General features: G+C 38.1%; 1 protein-coding gene and 1 pseudogene across 1 annotated transcript; both read right to left on the bottom strand.

Annotated features, from left to right (window-relative positions):
• Window positions 1–955: 955 nt before the first annotated feature.
• LOC115992865 (pre-mRNA-splicing factor CWC25 homolog) lies at window positions 956–1,689 on the bottom strand. Its single transcript, XM_031117098.1, is given in 3 exon segments — window positions 956–1,112; window positions 1,114–1,170; window positions 1,266–1,689. Coding segments are annotated over 3 exon segments (369 nt in total). The 5' UTR covers window positions 1,454–1,689; the 3' UTR covers window positions 956–988.
• Window positions 1,690–3,025: 1,336 nt separating this feature from the next.
• Window positions 3,026–17,983, bottom strand: LOC115992669 (annotated as a pseudogene).
• Between the last annotated feature and the right edge of the window lie 1,660 nt (window positions 17,984–19,643).

The raw sequence follows: 19,643 nt of genomic DNA, 5'->3' as shown, positions 1-19,643 counted from the left end.
AGACAAAAAAAAATACAAAAAAAAAGAAGAGAAAAGTCTATCAATAAATATCAACATCATCAAGTTTCATAATTATATACAAAATAAAAGAGAGGGAAAATCATTTTTCAATAAAATATTCAAATAAATACTTCATAAACATAAACATGTACATATTGTCACAGGGTCAAATTTTTCTTTCAATTTGCTGCCTATGATGGCACTAAGCCTACTGACTTAGTCTCAGCCAAACACACCACACACACGCACTGTAGGAACACTATGAACAGAATTATCAAGAGAATGCACACACACACAGCACACAAAGCAAGCTAGGTGGCAAGAGTTACTGCAAGAATATGATTTTGTGTGGGAGCACAAACCAGGCAAGCACAATGAAGTAGCTGATGCACTTAGTCGTAAACAAGTGCAAGAATATGTGGCTGCCTTGACTAGAGTGGAGTCAGATTTTGTGGATAGGATCAGGGAGAGTGCTAAGCTTGATGCTACCTATCAAAAGCTGGTGCAGGATGTGACTGCAGGCCTTGTGAGGCGTTATTGGCTGGAAGATGGGTTGCTGTATGCCAAGGGTCTAACACATATACATGTACATTACAATTTTTTAATAAGCTAAATTAAAACCATACACTCTAAATTTGCCTAAAATTCAATTCAATTATGTAACTTTAGTTGTTTATTCTTTCATTTGTACAATATGCCTTCCGAAAAAAAATCTATAGTTTCAGGAGGGAGGGTTTAATGCATTCTTCCTTATTAAAATTATACATTTTCAAGACATGGGGTGCCTACCCTAAAAACAAAAGAAGAAGAGACATGGGTATTTACAATTTTCCACTCTCAATATTTGATCAAAGCATAAAGTTTGAGAGCCAAGAATCTAAGTAGAGGTGGTCCAATATAATTTAGAGCCTATGGCAAAAAATATATGTAAGAATTTTTATTATGTAAATATTTATTAAATGAAATTATTTAATCCAAGGGAAATTTGTTACATTAAATGCAAAATCATAAGCAAAGGATCCGAATGAAGTTTCTTCCACGCGTCATTCGCAGACTGAGGCTTGTCTTCGAACAAAGCTCCAGGCGTAGCTGATGCCGGTGCCGATGATGAAGCTGCCCTTTCCTACAGCCAATCCCGAATCGTACAGAAAATCCAATCTCTCCTGCTTACTGTCACAGAGAATTATAGAATTGTTAGTATCAGAAAAACCTCAAAATTCAAACCCTAACCCTAGCAAATATAGAGAAAAAAGGATGATACGTACGGAACGAGACCGGCTTGCTCTTGAAGGAGACGAAACTCGTGGCGCTCCCTTTCCTCCTGGATCTGTTTGCGGAGTTCTTCCAATTTCTTATCTTCTGCGTCGCGCTTTTGCTCGGCTTTCCACACGTTCTCTATGTTCCGAAGAGAACCCGTGTGCCATCCCTTCTTGTTCAAGAATTTCAACGCCATTCTTCTTCTTCTTCTTCAATCGAACTTCAACAACAACTACTACAATTGAAATCCTTTTTCTCCTTTTCTGCTCTTCTTCCAATAATCGCCATGGTCACTCCTAGTCTAGCCCAGCCCATCATATTGTCGCTATTGGGCTCATTACTTACGAAAAGGCCTAATTAATAATTAGATATGATTTTAAATATTAACGTCTAAGTAGTCCTTCGGCTTATAGTCTGCTGGTATTTATTCCTCTGTGAGGCTTTCGATCCTCCTTTGCGAGGCTTGTTGTTCCGTGTTCGATCCCTGCCTATGTCACAGCAAATGTCTGTGTTTTTGTTTTTTTGAGAATTTTTTTTGTTTTTCTAGTTAAGAATTTATAATCCACCCCAAAATATTGGACTAATGTTTTCTCATCATCAGCATGGTTATAAAAATTTACATAATCCCTCTAAAAATACAGTGTAACAAATTAAATCATAGATTTTTTAATCAAAACAATATCCTAGATTTTTAATCCTATTTTATCTATATGAAAGCAAAAAATTTAATTAACTTATGTTTATAAAGAGTCTTAGTGATATTGGGTGCTCTTTACATGGAAAATTTGGACTTAAATCTCTTCTCCCCCATTCGATTTGTAACAACTGAAATAAAAATAAAAAATTGTGGAAAAACATAATTTGTCAAATTGGAAGATTATTTTAATACAAACAAATGTTTTAGTCAGAAAAGACAACCAAATTCAAGCTGAAAGAATACACAGAAACTTATCAAATTGGCAAATTGATTGCTGGGAATGAAATACAAAATTTTAGCCTATACCTTTCGGCAGCAAAGGCAAATGCTGTCATGACAAATCATGACAATTCCTCTTGTGGGATATTGGAATGATTTTTCAGGATATTCAATGCAATAACTCACATGATGCATCCCAGATTCATCGATGTTAGTGGTCTGTGTAGCTGAATTTGGATCCAATACAATCATCACGCCATGCAATTTCTGTGTGAATGAGATGTAGAAGTCGAAAAGGTAAACAGTAAAAAAGTTGAATGGTTAAACTATTTTTTGATCCAATACAATCATTGCACTGTTAGGCATGGCTCACTGATTTCATGCTCTAGCTAATGGAGTTGCTCATTTGGTTATTTTTTGGTTAACTGTTTGTTTGTTTGTTTTTTTTTTTTTTTTTTTTTTTTTTTTTTTTTTTTGAGAATCCAGACCTGAAAAGGGCCCCTGGGTTGTTAAATGTTAAGGTTAGGCATGGTTATTGGTATCAGGCTCTAGCTTGCTTTGGTGTCATTTATAAGGTTGGTTAGTTTTCTGGCTTTTCCCTTCTTTTTTTGCACTCGTATGTTCCAACCAAAACAATTAGCGAGAGAGCTTAAAGCCAGTTCATAATTTCTCAAAAAAAAAAAAAAAAAAAAAAAAAAAACAGCCAGTTCATCAAAGAATTATGATGTAAAGCTATTGATTATTACAGATCTTACAAAAGTTTTATACATACAAAGAATTGCTGGGCCAAGACAGATTTACAACAAAATTTATCTTTCATGCCTAGCTTCCCCCCCCCCCCCCCAACCCCTTCCTTTTCTCACCTCTGCCTTGATTCCAAGAGAGTGAGAGTGATTGAGAGTTCTTATGAGTAATAAAAATGTTTATTTTGTTGAAAAGACACACAGACAACACCAACTGATCATGGGCTAAATCCTTGACTACTCAGTGATGAAGTACTACTCAGTCTTGACAAGATTGCCTTTATGAGAGCAATGATGCAATTGGATGAGATGGCCCCTCAAACTGAACTCTTCCACCTGATATGAAAGCAATATCATAAGGTTAAGGCATAATCTTTGATTTATTTGTTATATTATATACATTTTTTTTTTCCCGTCACTTCAGCATGGGACTACTATAGTCCCCTACCCAAGCAAGACTACACTACATTTGACTTAAGCAAGCTGGCATTTCTACAAAGCAACTTGACAGTTATAATAATACATTACAAGCAGAGTCGTGGTGAGGCTAACCTGCGATGCATATGTCTTAGACAACAGACCACCACATTCTCCAATAAGAGCTTTTTCTCCCCCCAGTTACTTTGGCTAGTTCTGAAATTAAATTTTCTGTTTCTTCTGCCTGTGTCAGATGAGCTTTATCACTAAAACGCTCGAGCTTTTTCTCCCCTAGTTACTTTGGCTAGTTCTGAAATTAAATTTTCTGTTTCTTCTGCCTGTGTCAGATGAGCTTTATCACTAAAACGCTCAAAATAGGCAAAGTTTATTTACATAAATTTACACATATTTACAAATACACACAATGTAAAACACTGAATTCAGTAATCATTAATAGAGAAACATAAAGGATTAAATTAAATATATACAAATTTTCATGAACAAATTATTGCATAAAGGAGAAATCTCCTACAGAAGAACTTTGTTCAACTTAAAATAGTTCACGTAAAGCAATCCAATAAGTTGGATTTGGATTGAGTTGTGTCTAGTGAAAATAACAATGTGGGATAGGCTCAAGTAGTGGTTTATATATAGTCTCTGTCATAGCTATGGAGAAAATAAAAGATCTACTTGTCAAGGGTAAAGGAAAATGTCTTTCACTTATTTTACCTTTGGCACAAAGCTTTGAAGATGAAAAACTATCATTTCCATCATATTTGTTGCTGAGTTCAGTGCCTCTCCTACCTCTCTTATATCAGCCTGCAACATGCATAATTCTCATGGTCAAGAATCATCAGTGTAAAGCACACAGTAGCAAAGATTTTCTAAACATTAGTAACACTTGGAAGCTAAAATGGACAAAAGAAAAAAAAATTACCCTGACATTTCTGATTGGAAGTTGAAGTGAGGCATTCAACAAAGCTTGAATTGCTTCTGATAAAGAAACTGAATAATCCTCTTCTAGAGCAGACCACTCCTCCAGATAGGGAATCTAAAATCAGGGCCAATAGCGTTTGATTTAGATAGGGATAAACTATGAACGTTTACAAACACCAATGTTACAAGGCAAATCGATATTTTCTTAAAGGAGTAAGAGAAAAAGTAAAGAGTCCTATCTGTTACATGATCTCACAAGTAAAGAGCACCAAGTAATCTATTCTCACAATAGTTATATAATGGTAAAAAAGGGGGGGGGGGGGGTGGATTTGTATACTTCACAGATTTGGTACATGATCTCATCAAACACAGAAATTATTCAACTTATGTACATATTGTTGGCTGCTTCCACCTCTATTTTTTTGGTTCCACGGTTCAAATTATTTTATTGCTATAGGCAAATCAAAATAATCATTGTAAATAAAGAATTCAGTTTGTTGCTACATTTCATATAGTATTTGCTTCCTAGATACATTCACCGTAGTTATATCAAGCTTTAAGCATTGATCTCATCATTGGGTCCAACTTTGCTCGTTATAAAAAAGAAAAAAGGAAAGAATAAATAAATGGATGAGAATTAAGATAAAAACGACTTATTGCATTTGGATGAGCTTATTTTGTCTTACAAGATAAACTGTGTAAAAGAAAAACTGTATGTATAAAAAAGTAAGCATTAAAAATTTGTACATAAAGTTGACGGTGAAGATAATTGTCCATTTTGAGCTAAAAAGAACTGACCCTAAATGAAACTATGTTAAACATCAAACTTAGTAGAAACACCTGTCAATGCAATATCATGAAAACATTTGCCAAGATGGGGTCGTCATTTTGCAATGCTATAACTTATGAATAGAAGTCATGTAGTTTAAGTGAATGGTGTCTTAAGCAAAAGGTGAACAGAGTAATATGCGAGATGAGGCTTAGAGAAAGATCTAAAATGTAACGGGAACACTTGTCAATGCAATATCATGAAAATGTTGGTTAAGATGGGCTGTCATTTGCAATACTTATATACAACTGCACTTTATGAAGAGAAGTCATAGTTTAAGCGAATGGTACCCTGAGCAAAAGATATTAAATTTGAGATGAAAATCTAGAGAGAGATCTAAATCATAGCATGAATGGATAGTTTATTGTTTAGACAGTTTATGAAAACTTTTTGTTTTTAACTTTTTTCCCCTTTTGGTTGGAAGAAAGAAAACGTGAATGATAAGAGTTGGCGCCTATTATAAACATCACGCAAGATAATTATTACTCCTTTAGTTCAAACAGGATGTTTAGTATAAATGTATTTCTGAATATATTTCCCATTCATGCAGGTTACAAACAACTTTGTTCCACTGAAATATAAATTACATTAAAGATGCTTTATATGCCAGAAATGGGTTAGATAATGCAGAAAGCAGTAATGAGGCAGGCAGCCTTACTTGAGCATCAAGAACTGTTGAAAGAGTCTCTGTTCTTTGCAAAAGCCCAAGTTCTATGCGTTTCTTCTTCACAGAATCGAATAACTCGGATATCTTGACACCAAGCCGAATAGAGTGTTCTTTACAAGATAAGAAACAGTCTGTTTAATAAAGTATTCACAGTCATAGAAAAGATTTCTGTTATTAAGAAAGGAGAAGAACAAATTTGATTGCATATTTAGTTTTTTTTTGATAAGTAATAAGAGAATATTATTAATACAAGAAAAGCAAGAGAAAAACAAAGAGTTCACGGTAGTGAACAAAGGAAAAAAGAAACAACAAGACAAAAACAGCCCCTAATTTATTCTAATAGAAGAAATAAAATCCATAAGGGTAGAACAATCCGAGAAACCCCAACATCAAGACCAATCAAATAGGGTCCTTTGGCAGGACTCTAATAACTGAACCACAGTTTTCTCCTCATCCTCAAAAGCCCGCCGATTTCGTTCAGACCAAATAGTCTACATTAAACAACCTAGGACCAAATCCCAAATATCAGAACTATGCTTCCCAAGCCAATGAAACCAACAAAATAATAAGTCCTCAACTGAACTTGGCATGACCCAAACGATCCCAAATAATCGAAGCATATACATCCACAAAGAATGAGCTATCGGACATAAAAGTAACAGATGATCCACAGATTCCGCATTACAACAACACAAATAACAACAATTCGCCAAAGGGCGACCACGAAGCATAAGATTATCCAAAGTTAGAATCTGACCATGAACTGTTGTCCACATTAAAAAAAGCCACCCTTTTAGGAACCTTAACTTTCCAAATACCCTTCCAAGGGAAGGTGGAGGGAGCTGCATTTCGAATCTTATGATAGAAAGACCGAGTATCAAACTTCCCACTGCCATTAAGGTCCCAACAAAGCCTGTCACACCCTCCACCCCTAGGGATTCGGGTTTGGATGAAATGAAGAAAGGAGTAGGAAGCCGCCAACTCCCAATCATTGAATTTCCTCTGAAATCTTAAACTCCACACTCTGTCATTATCCCCCACTAAAGGGCTTAGCACATCAGAAATACAAGCCTCCTTATTAGTTGAACACAAAAATAACTGAGAATAAAGATTTTTAAGAGGGACATCCCCAGCCCACTTATCATGCCAAAAAAGAGTGCGAGATCCATCCCCCACCACAACCATGGGCCCTACTGCAAGCTCTAGTGCACCAACCCCCTTTTCCCTTCCCATATTTCATGGCTATGACCCTTCGCCATAGATGAGAGGTTTCATGGCCATACCTCCAAAGCCATTTCCCTAAAAGGGCCTGATTAAAAGGCGCCAACTTCCGAATTCCTAAACCACCCAACTCATGTGGTAAGCAAACCTTTTCCCAAGCCACTAAAGGATATTTGAAACACTCAACTGATGAACCCCACAAGAAGTTCCTTTGAATGCATTCCAATCTAGACGCCACAGCTTTGGGGATAGTAAAAAGGGAAAGGTAATAGGTCGGAAGGCTTGAAAGGGTACTCTTTAGCAAGGTGAGTCTACCACCCTTTGACAAATAAAACTGCTTCCAACCTGAAAGTTTCTTTTCCATCCTCTCGAGAATAGGATTCCAAATGGAGGGCGTTTTATACAAAGTTCCTGAAGGCATACCCAAATAAGTCATAGGCAAACTGCCCACTCTGCACTGAAGGATATTAGCCAAGGACTAAATGTTACACACCTCCCCAACAGGGACAATTTCACTTTTCCCCACATTCACCTTCAAACCAGTAAAAGCTTGAAAATAAGTCAAAGCCAACCTAATAGACAGAATCTACTCTTTAGAGGCATCACAAAAAAGAATGGTATCATTAGCAAATAAAAGATGGGAAACACGGATACCAATAGAATGAATAGGACCCACATGAAAACCCTGAATGAAACCACCTTCCTCAGTTTTCTTCATGATATGGCTTAAGAACTCCATGATCAAAAGAAATAGGAGGGGAGACAAAGGATCGTCTTGTCTGAGACCTCTAGAGCTACCAAAGAAACTAGCAGGAAATCCATTAACCAAAACTGAGAAGCGAACGGTAGAGACACAAGTCTTTAACCATCTCCTCTATCTATCCCCAAATCCCATCCTTTCCAACAGATAAAACAAGATGTCCCAATTCACATGGTCATAAGCTTTCTCGATATCTAACTTACACACCACCCCCGGGGTACAACACTTCAGTCTACTGTCTAAACATTCGTTGGCAATAAGCACTAAATCCAAAATCTGTCTGCCACCAACAAAAGAATTTTGAGACTCTGAAATAAGATTATCCAGCACCCACCTCAATCTGTTAGCTAAAACCTTGGACAAAACCTTATACACACTGCCTACTAAGCTGATAGGCCTAAAATCTTTAATATTCAATGCATTGTTTTTTTTTTTGGAATCAGAGATAGAAACGAAGCATTCAGAGACCGTTAAAACTCTGAGCTCCTATGAAAATGATCAAAAAACGCCATGACATCTGTTTCCATGACACTCCAGCATTTTTGAAAAAAGGCCATAGTGAAACCATCTGGACCTGGGGCTTTATCACCCTCCATCTCTTAAAGAACCCTTACCACTTCCTCCTTAGAAAAGTCCCTCTCTAATTCAAGCCGCTCATCCTCTTCAATGCTAGTAAACTCTAATCCATCCATAAAAGGGCGTCAAGTATCTGTCTCAGAATACAAACTCTGATAAAAATGGACCACCTTAGACCGCACCTCTTCCTCATCCTCATAAAGGACACCATTCACCTCTATACCCCGAAGATAATTAGTTCTTCTATAGGAGTTTGCAACCCGATGAAAAAAGCGAGTATTATTGTCCCCCTCCTTCACAAATAAAATCTGGGACTTTTATCACCAAGAAATCTCCTCCAAAGAGGCAAGATGTGCAATCTCTCCTTTAATCTGAGTATGACGAGTTAGATCCTCATGAGAAAGGCCTAACAAGTCCTCCCTCGCATCCAAACCCAACAATTCCGATAAAAGACATTTCTTCCTAAATGCCAAGTCCCCAAACTCCTCCTTATTCCACTTTTTTAGGTCCTCTTTAAGAGCTTTTAGTTTACGACCCAAAATAAAGCTAGGAGAACCCGAAAAGCAATACCCATTCCACCATTGCCAAATCCTCTCTACAAAACCCTCTTTTTTCAACCACATATTCTCGAACTTAAAGGCACTCCAGCCTTTATTAACACTACCCGCCACCACCAATAGAGGGCAATGATCAGAAACTACACGAGGGAGAACCCTTTGAGACACGTTTCCAAAGTGATCCACCCAATCCACCAAAGCCAAGGTTTTATCAATTCTTGACATACAATCTGATCTCGAATCTCTAAACCAAGTAAACGAAGCCCCTTCAAGGGGTAAGTCCACAAGGTAATTAGCCTCAATGAAGTCTGAAAAAGCAAACATAGATGGACTAAAAGCCTCACAACCAAATCTCTCACTCGGATATTGAATGGTATTAAAATCTCCAAAAACACACCATGCTGTATTCCACCTGGAGTGCATCCTTGAGAGTTCTTCCCACAGAGCACCCCACTGAGTATCCTCATTAGGCCCATACACTCCTGAACAAGCCCAAACAAAATCATCTACAACCCCCTTGAATAAAACATTAACAGAATACCGCCCAATAGCACAATCAACTTTTTCAAAAACTCTCTTGTTCCAAACTAGTAACACCCCCCTGCAGTATTGACTACATCTAGAACAACCCAATCTAGAAAAGGACTACCCCAAAGGCTTCGAACAACAAAAGAGTTTAAAGAGGATAGTTTAGTTTCTTGAAAGCAAACTATATCACACTTCCACTCCTTGAGAAGATTTTTACATACCTCTCGCTTCTGAGGATTATTTAATCCCCTAACATTCCAAGATAGCAGCCGTAAACTCATTTAAAACTAGTAATCGCCCCCGTACCTACTGAGAGGTCTTTGTTCCTCCCCTTAGATGCTACCCTATCATAATTAATAGAGGAAAACAATCCTTTGAGTTCCCTAAGCCCTTTCTGCTTAGAGTTCACATTACCGTTAGAAAACCCAACACTAACAACATCAACACAGTCTTGTTCAAGAAGACGAAACAAAGCCAGACATTGATCTTCATGCTTCACAATAGGAAAACCCACAATTCTACAAAAAAATTTCATTTGACTACAAACCCATTTCGAATTTTCCTCCGCTGACCCCCGAAACTCTCCCTCACCATGAAAAAAACCACTAGGATTAAACACACTGTGCTTCCACTGACTCAGAATATGCTCAAGTCCATCCTGAAGCAACTTAACCCCACCCACTTGGCTCGGCAACACAGGCTCAGCATTAGGACTACTCCAATCTCCTCCCTTCTCACCTGAATCCACCATAAAGTCATCTCTCTCCAAAGCAGAGATCTTCTCCATTACCCATACCTGACAGAGGAGAAAAAGAATTATGGGCAGCATCGGCCTTACCGTCACCAGCTATCGGAGGATGGGATTGTACACCATCGCGCCGGAAAGTGCCCCACCGTCGTTGTCACTTGCACCACCGCACTTGCCGGCACCGCAATTGTCATTGGCACCGTTGCTGTCACTAGCGCTCCTCCCTTCTCACCGTCACCAGCTATCGGAGTATGGGTCATGACCCCCATCCTCCGATCGTTCACCACCGCACCAGAAAGCCTAGGAAAACACCCCACCTTCACAATCGCCGGCGCCACCGCTGTCACCAACGATCCGGAGACCTCCATTGTTCTCGCCGGAGCCGCAGCTGGCACCGGCGACCCAGGAAACTTCCGCGCGCTTCCTTTGGAGCTCTCCCCTCCAACCCATGAAGCCTGACCCTGAAAAGAATCTCTTAAGGCCACGGGTATGACCAAAGAGCCCTTAAGTGGAAGAACAAATTCCACGGGCTAGGCTTGAGCAAGCCCACCAGGATGTTTAAGAATTTCTGGCTCACCACTAAGGTTCTTGGGCCAACTGAAATCCTTTACATCCAAGTAAGTCACTAAACGTTTCCCGCCTTCAATTTTGCACACTCTTAGAGCCAAACAAGCAGAGGTCAGCTTAAAAGTACAGTCCGCGTGGGTCTGCCATTAATGACTGAGATTTTTCCTTTTAAAACTAAACCATTCTTTACATGGCCTCCAGGAATCCTGTTCTGCCCCAAAATAGCTCCAATTTTTTCAAAATTCCTAAACTTTCGCTAATGCCCAACAACAGACAAAAGTTTCCCACTTCGGTTACCACCAGTAGACTGACCACCTCCACCACCACCATTTTTGGAGGGTGCTTCAACCATAGGAACTGGTTTAACACCAGTGAAAAAATCCCTCATCTCCCTCTGAAACAGAGACCAACTTGCACGGTTGGAGCTTGCTGATATCATAACACACCCTCAACGAGCCGCCAAAGTATTCAGCTATGACCACAAAAACACCAGCCTTATTCGACCTCCCACAAAATTCCAACAATTTATTATTATCCCAAAACCGTTTGCACAAAGAAACTTTCCCCGGAACCTAATCACGAATATCAGCAAAATAAGAAAGGATCCACTCCAATCCTTTATGACCTACCCAGATAGTATGCTTGACATGCCGGCTGCTCTCATGAATAGCATATGAATCATGTCGCCCACCATTGAAAGAAAAAGAGAAAAGCTTTGCATCAATATGAAAAAGAAACTGACTACCCCCCTGAACCAATACCATGGGAGGGGTAATAAGGTTTGAGGCTGGTTTAGTATCATTTATAGGTAGGGAGATAACAATATCAGTTTTAGGTAGAGAGATAGCGGGTAACTGTGGAGGTGTAGGCACAGAAAGCTTAATAGGCAATGTGGATGGTTGTAAAGGGTGTGACGGTGGGCAAAAGCTAGAAGGGATAGGGGGATGACAAAAGGTGTATGGAGGTAAACCAAAAGGTGGGATTTGAGGTGTAAAAAGAAAAGGATAGGGAGAGAGGGAAGGAATCTGTGGAACAGCCGGTGGTAGGAAGGGGAAGAGAGAGGGAGTAGGGGAGGGTTGATGGTGAGGGTGAGGGTGGGGGAGGGGTGTGGGAGGGATAGGAGTCATTCTCATGAGTATAGCATGTGGGAGGTAAAAGGTAAATCATGATGCGATTGATTTTGCAAAGAGCAAGTACATCAGAGCAACAAAATTTCCAAAAAAACAAGTTATGGATGACCATGACTTAGGAAAAAAGTGTGAATGAGGTCAGTTTAAGTAAAAGTCAATTTAGACTGAATACTCAATATATAAATATATATATATATATAGTCAATGTGACTGAGACGTCGATGCTAAGCTTGTTATTTCACTATCCTATTTTTCTCGCATCAAAGAAAGAGTACATGCTTTTGACTGCAATTACCCACATTCTTTTTGGCTTCCTCTAAGTCCTTTTTGTGCCTGTATTGCTCTTTGCAAAAACATATCTGCTATGTTTACCTCATTTGCATTTAATGCTGTGTTTAACTCCTCATCATTGGCCATTGCAAACATTTCTAATCAGATCCATTGTTGCTTTACCACTAACAATCTCAGTAGTCTTCCCTTTGGTTCCTAGATTTTCACAAAGCAATGTAATGGAAAATAATATTGATTCCTGTTGCCCTAGATGGAAAACTAAAATGTCTAACAGAACATATGATACTAGTGGTATTGAGACTATTAAATCTCTAACAATTATAATTATGCTGATAAGTATCCTCTACTAATGTTATTGACAAAATACCATTTCTTTTCTTTTCTTTTCTTTCTTTTGGGAATTCCTAGAGGTTGTGTCACAGTCAACAAGAGCATGTATGTGCAGCAACATAAACTAACCCTCATTTGGTTTTGATAGACATGGAAAGGGGGTCTACAGCAAAGACAATTAAGTCCAGTCCTTCTTACTTAAACAAGTTTTTGTTGGGTGCGCTGCACCATGTTCCAGCCCACACTTTGTCTTAGCTCATTTAATGAGCTTGTTGGACAAGTGCTGAGAAGTCAGCAAAGTGAAATGGGTTTGCTGGAGAAGCTTGTCCAAAAGAGAAGAGTTAGATTCATCTTTTCCTCAATTATGTACAAAATTCCAACAACATTTATAAAGGGATGTACAAAAGTCAAGCCACATAAATGATTATGTGATGTTAAACTTGTGAGACACGTTGGAAGGAAGAAAGAAAAGAAAGAAGTAAAAGGCAAGGTCATTCAGCTAAGGGAGAGCTGAAATTGGTTGAAGCTAAGTCAAGATAAGTTGGTTTGCATTTAATGTGACTTGATGTGAAAAGTGTGAAAGGGAGTAAGAGAAAATACACAGTGAGGAAGAGAGAAGTGAGTGAAAAGAAAAAGAGAGTTTTTTTTTTTACTCAAGTTGTATCTCTAAGTGTTGTAATTTCTATTTTATATAGTGAAATTATTCGGAGTTTGTCCCGTGGTTTTTCCCTTTAAGGAGAAAGGATCTCCACGTAAATATTTGTGTTCTTGTGTGGTTGTGCTTCCGTTGTACTTGCTAAAATTTATTCTTAGTTATATAATTTTTCCCAACAAGTGGTATCAGAGCATAGATTCGATTGGGAGCAATGGCCAGAGAAGAAGGAAAGACATCAAGAATTAAGAAGTTTGACGGTATAGACTTTGGCTATTGGAAGATGCAGATTGAAGATTATCTGTATGGGAAAAAATTACATCTTCCTCTTTTGGGAATGAAACCAGATAGTATGGAAGAAGAAGAATGGAGCCTTCTTGATAGACAGGTGCTAGGACTTATACGATTAACTCTAACAAGATCAGTTGCACACAACGTTATGAAGGAAAAGACCACAGTGGATCTGATGAAGGCCTTGTCTAGTATGTATGAAAAGCCTTCAGGTAACAATAAGGTGCATCTGATGAAGAAGTTATTTAATCTGAAGATGGTGGATGGTACTCCTGTGGCTCAACATCTGAATGAGTTTAACATCATCACAAATCAATTTTCCTTTGTGGAGATTGTCAGTTGGGAGGCCATGAGAATGGCAGTAAGCAATTCTGCAGGAAAAAGCAAACTCAAATATGATGATATTTGAGATTTGATTCTAAGTGAGGAGGTTCACAAAAGAAATGCTGGTACAAACAATGCACAAGATCAAGCTCTTGTTATGGAGAACAGGGGCAGAAATAAAAGCAGAGGGCTTGATGATCGGGCCAAATCTAATGACAGGTCACAGTCAAAAGGTAGATCTCAGTTTAAAGAGATGAGAGAATGTTTCCATTATGGGAAAAAGGGTCACATAAAAAGAAACTGCTGGCATTGGAATAAAGAACAAACTGAAGAGAAAGATTAAAAAAATGATGATGAGAAGAATACTGCAGCAGTTGTGTTTCATGAGGATGTTTTGATACTCTCTCTTGAAGAGCAAAAATGTAAGCATGTTGCTAAGAATGATGTTGAGTGGGTTGTTGATTCAGCAGCTTCCCACCATGTTATCCCCACAAAAAGGTTGTTCAACACATACAAAGCAGGCGACTTTGGTGTTGTGAAGATGGGTAACTCTAGTTATTCAAAAATTGTGGGAATTGGTGATGTGTGCATCAAGACAAATGTTGGTTGCACGTTGATATTAAAGGATGTGCGGCATGTTCCAGATTTAAGGATGAATGTGTTGTCTACTTTGGCTTTGGATTGAGCGGGTTATAGTAACCATCTTGGCAATGGAAGACGGAAACTTTCTAAAGGATTATTGGTTATTGCAAGAGGACGTGCTTGTTGTGGTATGTACAGGACTCATGTGAGGGCTTGTAAGAAAAAGTCCAATGCAGTCAAAGTTTTTGAGAAAACTCCACAGTTGAGAGTTGATATTAATGGGGTTGCAGCCAAGAGAGTAAAATTCTCTCTACTTGAAAGTGATTTAAATGAGAAAGTGATATTTGATGAAAAATATCATGATACTAGGAAGAATGATGAAGTGAAAGATTGTGAAGGTCTTGAGCAGGGGGAGCCAAGAAATTGGATTAAGGATATCCAAAGTGAAATAAATTCTTTGAGAAAGAAAGGTATTAATTTTGATGAAATTTTCTCAGTGTTAGTGAAGATAAGAAGGTTGAGTCTAGTGTTGACTTGGCCGGAATGAATTCTAACTGAAGAGTTGGATCGAAGATCTCCATCGTAGTGGGCTGGAGGGGGAGATTGTTGGGTGCGCTGCACCATGTTCCAACCCACACTTTTTCTTAGCTCATTAAATGAGCTTGTTGGACAAGTGCTGAGAAGTCAGCAAAGTGAAATGGGTTTGTAGGAGAAGCTTGTCCGAAAGAGAAGAGATGGTTGAAGCTAAGTGAAGGGATGTACAAAAGTCAAGCCACATAAATGGTTGAAGCTAAGTCAAGATAAGTTGGTTTGCATTTAGAGGCCGTTTGGATTCCACTAAATCCGGCATCTGCGTTTTCAAAGTTTTACGTTTTCCTCTTCTTCTTTTTTTCTGCATTTGTTGACTTTGGGGTGCAAAATTTACTGTTATGAACAGTGTATGTACTGTTCACACTGTGCATACACTGTTCACATATTAAAAAAATATTAAAAATGGGTCCCACGGTACTATTTACACATTTAAAAATTATTTTGTTACAGCGTTTTCAATTTTCAATTTTCAGTTTCAATAACAATAAGTTCAATCCAAACAGACCCTTAATGTGACTTGATGTGAAGAGTGTGAAAGGGAGAAAAGAAGGAAAAGATGAAGAAATAAAGGTAAAGGTCATTCGGCCATTTGGGTAGAGGGGAAAAGAAGTGAAGTCCCAAGAGTGTGGTGAGGACTAGGTGCAGTCTTGAAGAGCTGCGTGAGTGAGAGCAAGCTAGAGAGAAGAGAAAAATAGAGAGAGTAAGAGAAAATACACAGTGAGGAAGAGAGCAGTGAGTGAAAAGAAAAAGAGAGTTTTTTTTTTACTCAAGTTGTATCTCTAAGTGTTGTTATCTCTATTTTATATAGTGAAATTATTCAGAGTTTGTCCCGTGATTTTTTTCTTCAAAAAGAAAGGGTTTCCACATGAATATTTGTGTTTTTGTGTGGTTGTACTTCCGCTGTGCTTGTTAAAATTTATTCTCAGTTATATAGAATTTTTCCCAACAGTTTTTAGTAACAAAAACTTTATCTTGTTTGTACTTTTCATTTGAAAAGCAAGTAGCAACCTTGTATTAAAAATTAAGACCCCGAGTTCTCCTCGTAAATAGATTTTTATGGTTGTTATGCAATTTAAGCGTGCCCATTTCATACATGATCATAGCATATATTCAATTTTGGTGAATAACAAACCAAACTTGAATATGGCATTTCCATTGTCATGAGTCCAGAATTCACTGTGACCTGGTAAGATACTGTAACAACTTACAGCACCACGTGGCATTTACAATTAATACCAGCAAGTAATATGTGCAAAAAATTCGACAGCACCATTAGTTAGAATGATACTTATATAAGTATATTCACTCCAAAATTATTCATCAATTCACCTCCCTAGTTCTATATCTAGTCAAAACTTTAAGCATCATTACGCTCACTGAGAAAACTAGGCCCCGTTTGGTATAGTATTTTAACATCATGTTTTCAGTTTTTAAACAACATTATACGCATTTGCACACACTTTTTCACCAATATATATTTCAAAAAAATACAAACAACGTTACTAAAACAATGTTACCAAACGGCCCCCTAGTAACTAGAAGCAAAAACAATGAATTTAGGAAATTGGGTAATGAATGTGATGAACCAACCTCGTATTCTCTTTGCTGAGCTTGCATAGAGGCCTCTGCTTTTGCATTGGCAAATCTCTACTGCAGATAATGGTTGTGAAGCAATCTGAGAGTATGTACATTTTCCCGCTGGGTCGAAACTTTCTTTACCTTCCTAGTATCATTCCCAGCCCCCAACGACTTTGCACCAGGCGGCGGGACTGGAGGCAGAGAGAGGCCTCCACTCGTCTTCACAGAGTTTGTGTTTGGTTTGGGGAGAGCAAAGTTTGATGGCTTTTCACCACCACCACCACCACTTGATAATGGCAAATTCATCGAACGAGAACAAGGCGATGGAGCAGAGAATTTCAAAGAATCACTGCTTCCATTAACACCCCCTATTGGTAGAGCAATTTTTCTCAGACATCAGTCTATCTGCCTCGGGCACTGAAGACCGGAAATCAGGAAGAGAGCGAGCCGTGCAGTTTGGGCGTAGATTGTGATTAGTCACATCGGAAGAATCTGAAGGTTGAGCTGATATTGACAATGACAAGCCGCTCGATTGCAAAAGCTTGGCCGCGGCGGTGCCCGTGGCGCTCATATTGGTGGTAGATCGTCTGAATCTGGATGCTATTGTTGTACCAATTGTAGAGACAGTAGGCGTGTCCGGCCTTGAAGGCGTGTTGAATTTCCCGGAGCAAGTTTTTGAAGGCGGTTCGGCTCTGTTTCCACCTCTGTTTTCTTTGAAAAGCTTCACTACAGAACGCTGTAGTTTCCTCTGAGCTGCTTTGCACTGAGGGTCCAGCTCCGAGTTTTGGATCTGAATCGACTCAGTGACAGAAGGCCTGTTCTCGTCATCGGAACTGTACAATGGCTCCATGTCCAGATGCCGCCGCCGCTGCCTATGCGCCGAGGTTGACCGCTGCGGCTGCTGCTGCTGATGATGATGATGCTGATGCTGATGCTGTTGTTGTTGGTGTTTAGAAACGGGCGATGAAACGAGAGGAGACATGAACCGAGAGCTGACCTCTCTCACCCTCGGCCGCCGTTGAGTTGGCGGCGGAGGAGGCGGAGGCGGAGGAAGAAGAGGCGACTCCGCCATCGTGGTGGTGACTTCCGGCTGATGTTGGTCTTGCATCAATTCATTCATATTTTTTTCAGGTTTAGGGTTTGGGCGAAATTGAATAGAATCCAAACTCCAAAAATCACACTGGCATATACTTGTGAATAAATTGAATAATCGGATCGGATCGGAAAGTCAAAGTAAAACCTGAAATGAGATTTGACCTCTGTCGGGTCGGGTTTCGGGTCATAGTAAACCTGACCCGAACCGACCCAATATCAGTCCTGAATCAGATGGAAGACCCTATATGACTGAGGTGTTTACCGGATTAGGGATATCAGAGAGAGACAGAGAGAGAGATAAAAGAGAGAGAACAGTGTAGCGGTGTCCTCAAAAGGAACATTAAAAAAAAAACTAGCCGTTGGCTGTGAGGATAAGTTCCTAACGGTTCTATTTTTCAAATTGAGGGGGGGCATGCCATGTATTACACATCAATCTATCTGTCTAAAATATATTCTAAGTTGTAACCATTTCTTGTAATACCCACAAAGGAGAAATCTTTCCACTCCTGGTCACTAGAGGGGTATTTCTCTAGGTAACTCCTCTCATATGGTGTCCATTCTACTCATGAATTGACTGTTTTGCTTTTGTTTATTTTCGGCAGTATATTTGTATAGTAATTATTGAATAGATATAATTTTTGATCATTTTTATAGTAAATATGTTATAAAAGACTAAAAGCTTGTTTATTTCAAAAATTCGTTAAAAAAAAGGTGAAATTTTTTCAAGCAAATCTCAAATGCTCTCAATTTAACATGCTCTAACTCCACCTACCACCTTGAACTATTTTTTATAAGTTTTTTTTTTTAAAAAAAAAGTTTCAACCTATGGCGTCCGCTCCTAATGATAGTTTTTTATCATCAAACTAAAACATCAATCAGTTTTTGGTATAGGCGAGGATTGAACCCCAAATCTCTTATACAACTATCAGAGATTTTACTAGTTGAATTAACTAGAACCCACTTTTATGAGTTGATGCAATGAGAAGATTTTCAACTTATTCCAACTCCACCTGTCACCTTGTATTGGTTTTTTTTGGGTTTGGTGACAAGGTCTACAACTTGACCCAACCCACGCTATCAATTTTCGATAGTTTATTAAATATATTTTTTAAATTGGTTAATATGGTTCTTCTTGGATTTTGAGATTTTATTTATTTATTTATTATTAAAAGATAGAAACTTGAATTTTGAGATCTAGTATTTTTTTTAAGGGAAATTTTGAGATTTAGTTTATTTGTTGTTTGGTTTATTTTGATATTTTGATATTTGGGTTCTAGTTGAATTAACTAGAACCCACTTTTATGAGTTGATGCAATGAGAAGATTTTCAACTTATTCCAACTCCACCTGTCACCTTGTATTGGTTTTTTTTTGGGTTTGGTGACAAGGTCTACAACTTGACCCAGCCCACGCTATCAATTTTCGATAGTTTATTAAATATATTTTTTAAATTGGTTAATATGGTTCTTCTTGGATTTTGAGATTTTATTTATTTATTTATTATTAAAAGATAGAAACTTGAATTTTGAGATCTAGTATTTTTTTTAAGGGAAATTTTGAGATTTAGTTTATTTGTTGTTTGGTTTATTTTGATATTTTGAAAAATCATTTTTGACAACTTTGTTCAAGGTTTTTAACTGACAAAGGTCAAACTATAATGATGTAAAAATTACTATTTCCGTCCCAGTTTATTTGTCCTCTATTCCATTTTGAGATGTCTCAAAATATTGTCCTATTTCTAAAAATAAAAATTATTAGTTTACTAACGTTCCTATTATACCCTTACTTCATTTTCAAAACTACTTGACAAGAAAACTTACTAATATTTAAAAAAATCAATTTAATTGGGGCACCTTTTTAGTTGTCTCCTTAAGAATAACTTGTTTTTAAGAGAGGTGTTACGTCTACAATATTTTTACAACAAATCATGGGTGGTTAGTTATTATTGGTTCAAATTTGAATTTAGTACTGAGATTACTTTTTTAACCCAACAATAACAATCAATAACAACCTGCTACTTAATATTTGTTGTAAAAATGTTGTAGACATATCATTTCT

The sequence above is a fragment of the Quercus lobata genome, chromosome 5 (genome assembly GCF_001633185.2).
Source record: "Quercus lobata isolate SW786 chromosome 5, ValleyOak3.0 Primary Assembly, whole genome shotgun sequence".
In the NCBI taxonomy this organism is placed as follows: domain Eukaryota; kingdom Viridiplantae; phylum Streptophyta; class Magnoliopsida; order Fagales; family Fagaceae; genus Quercus; species Quercus lobata.
This window is presented reverse-complemented; position numbering and strand designations above follow the sequence as displayed.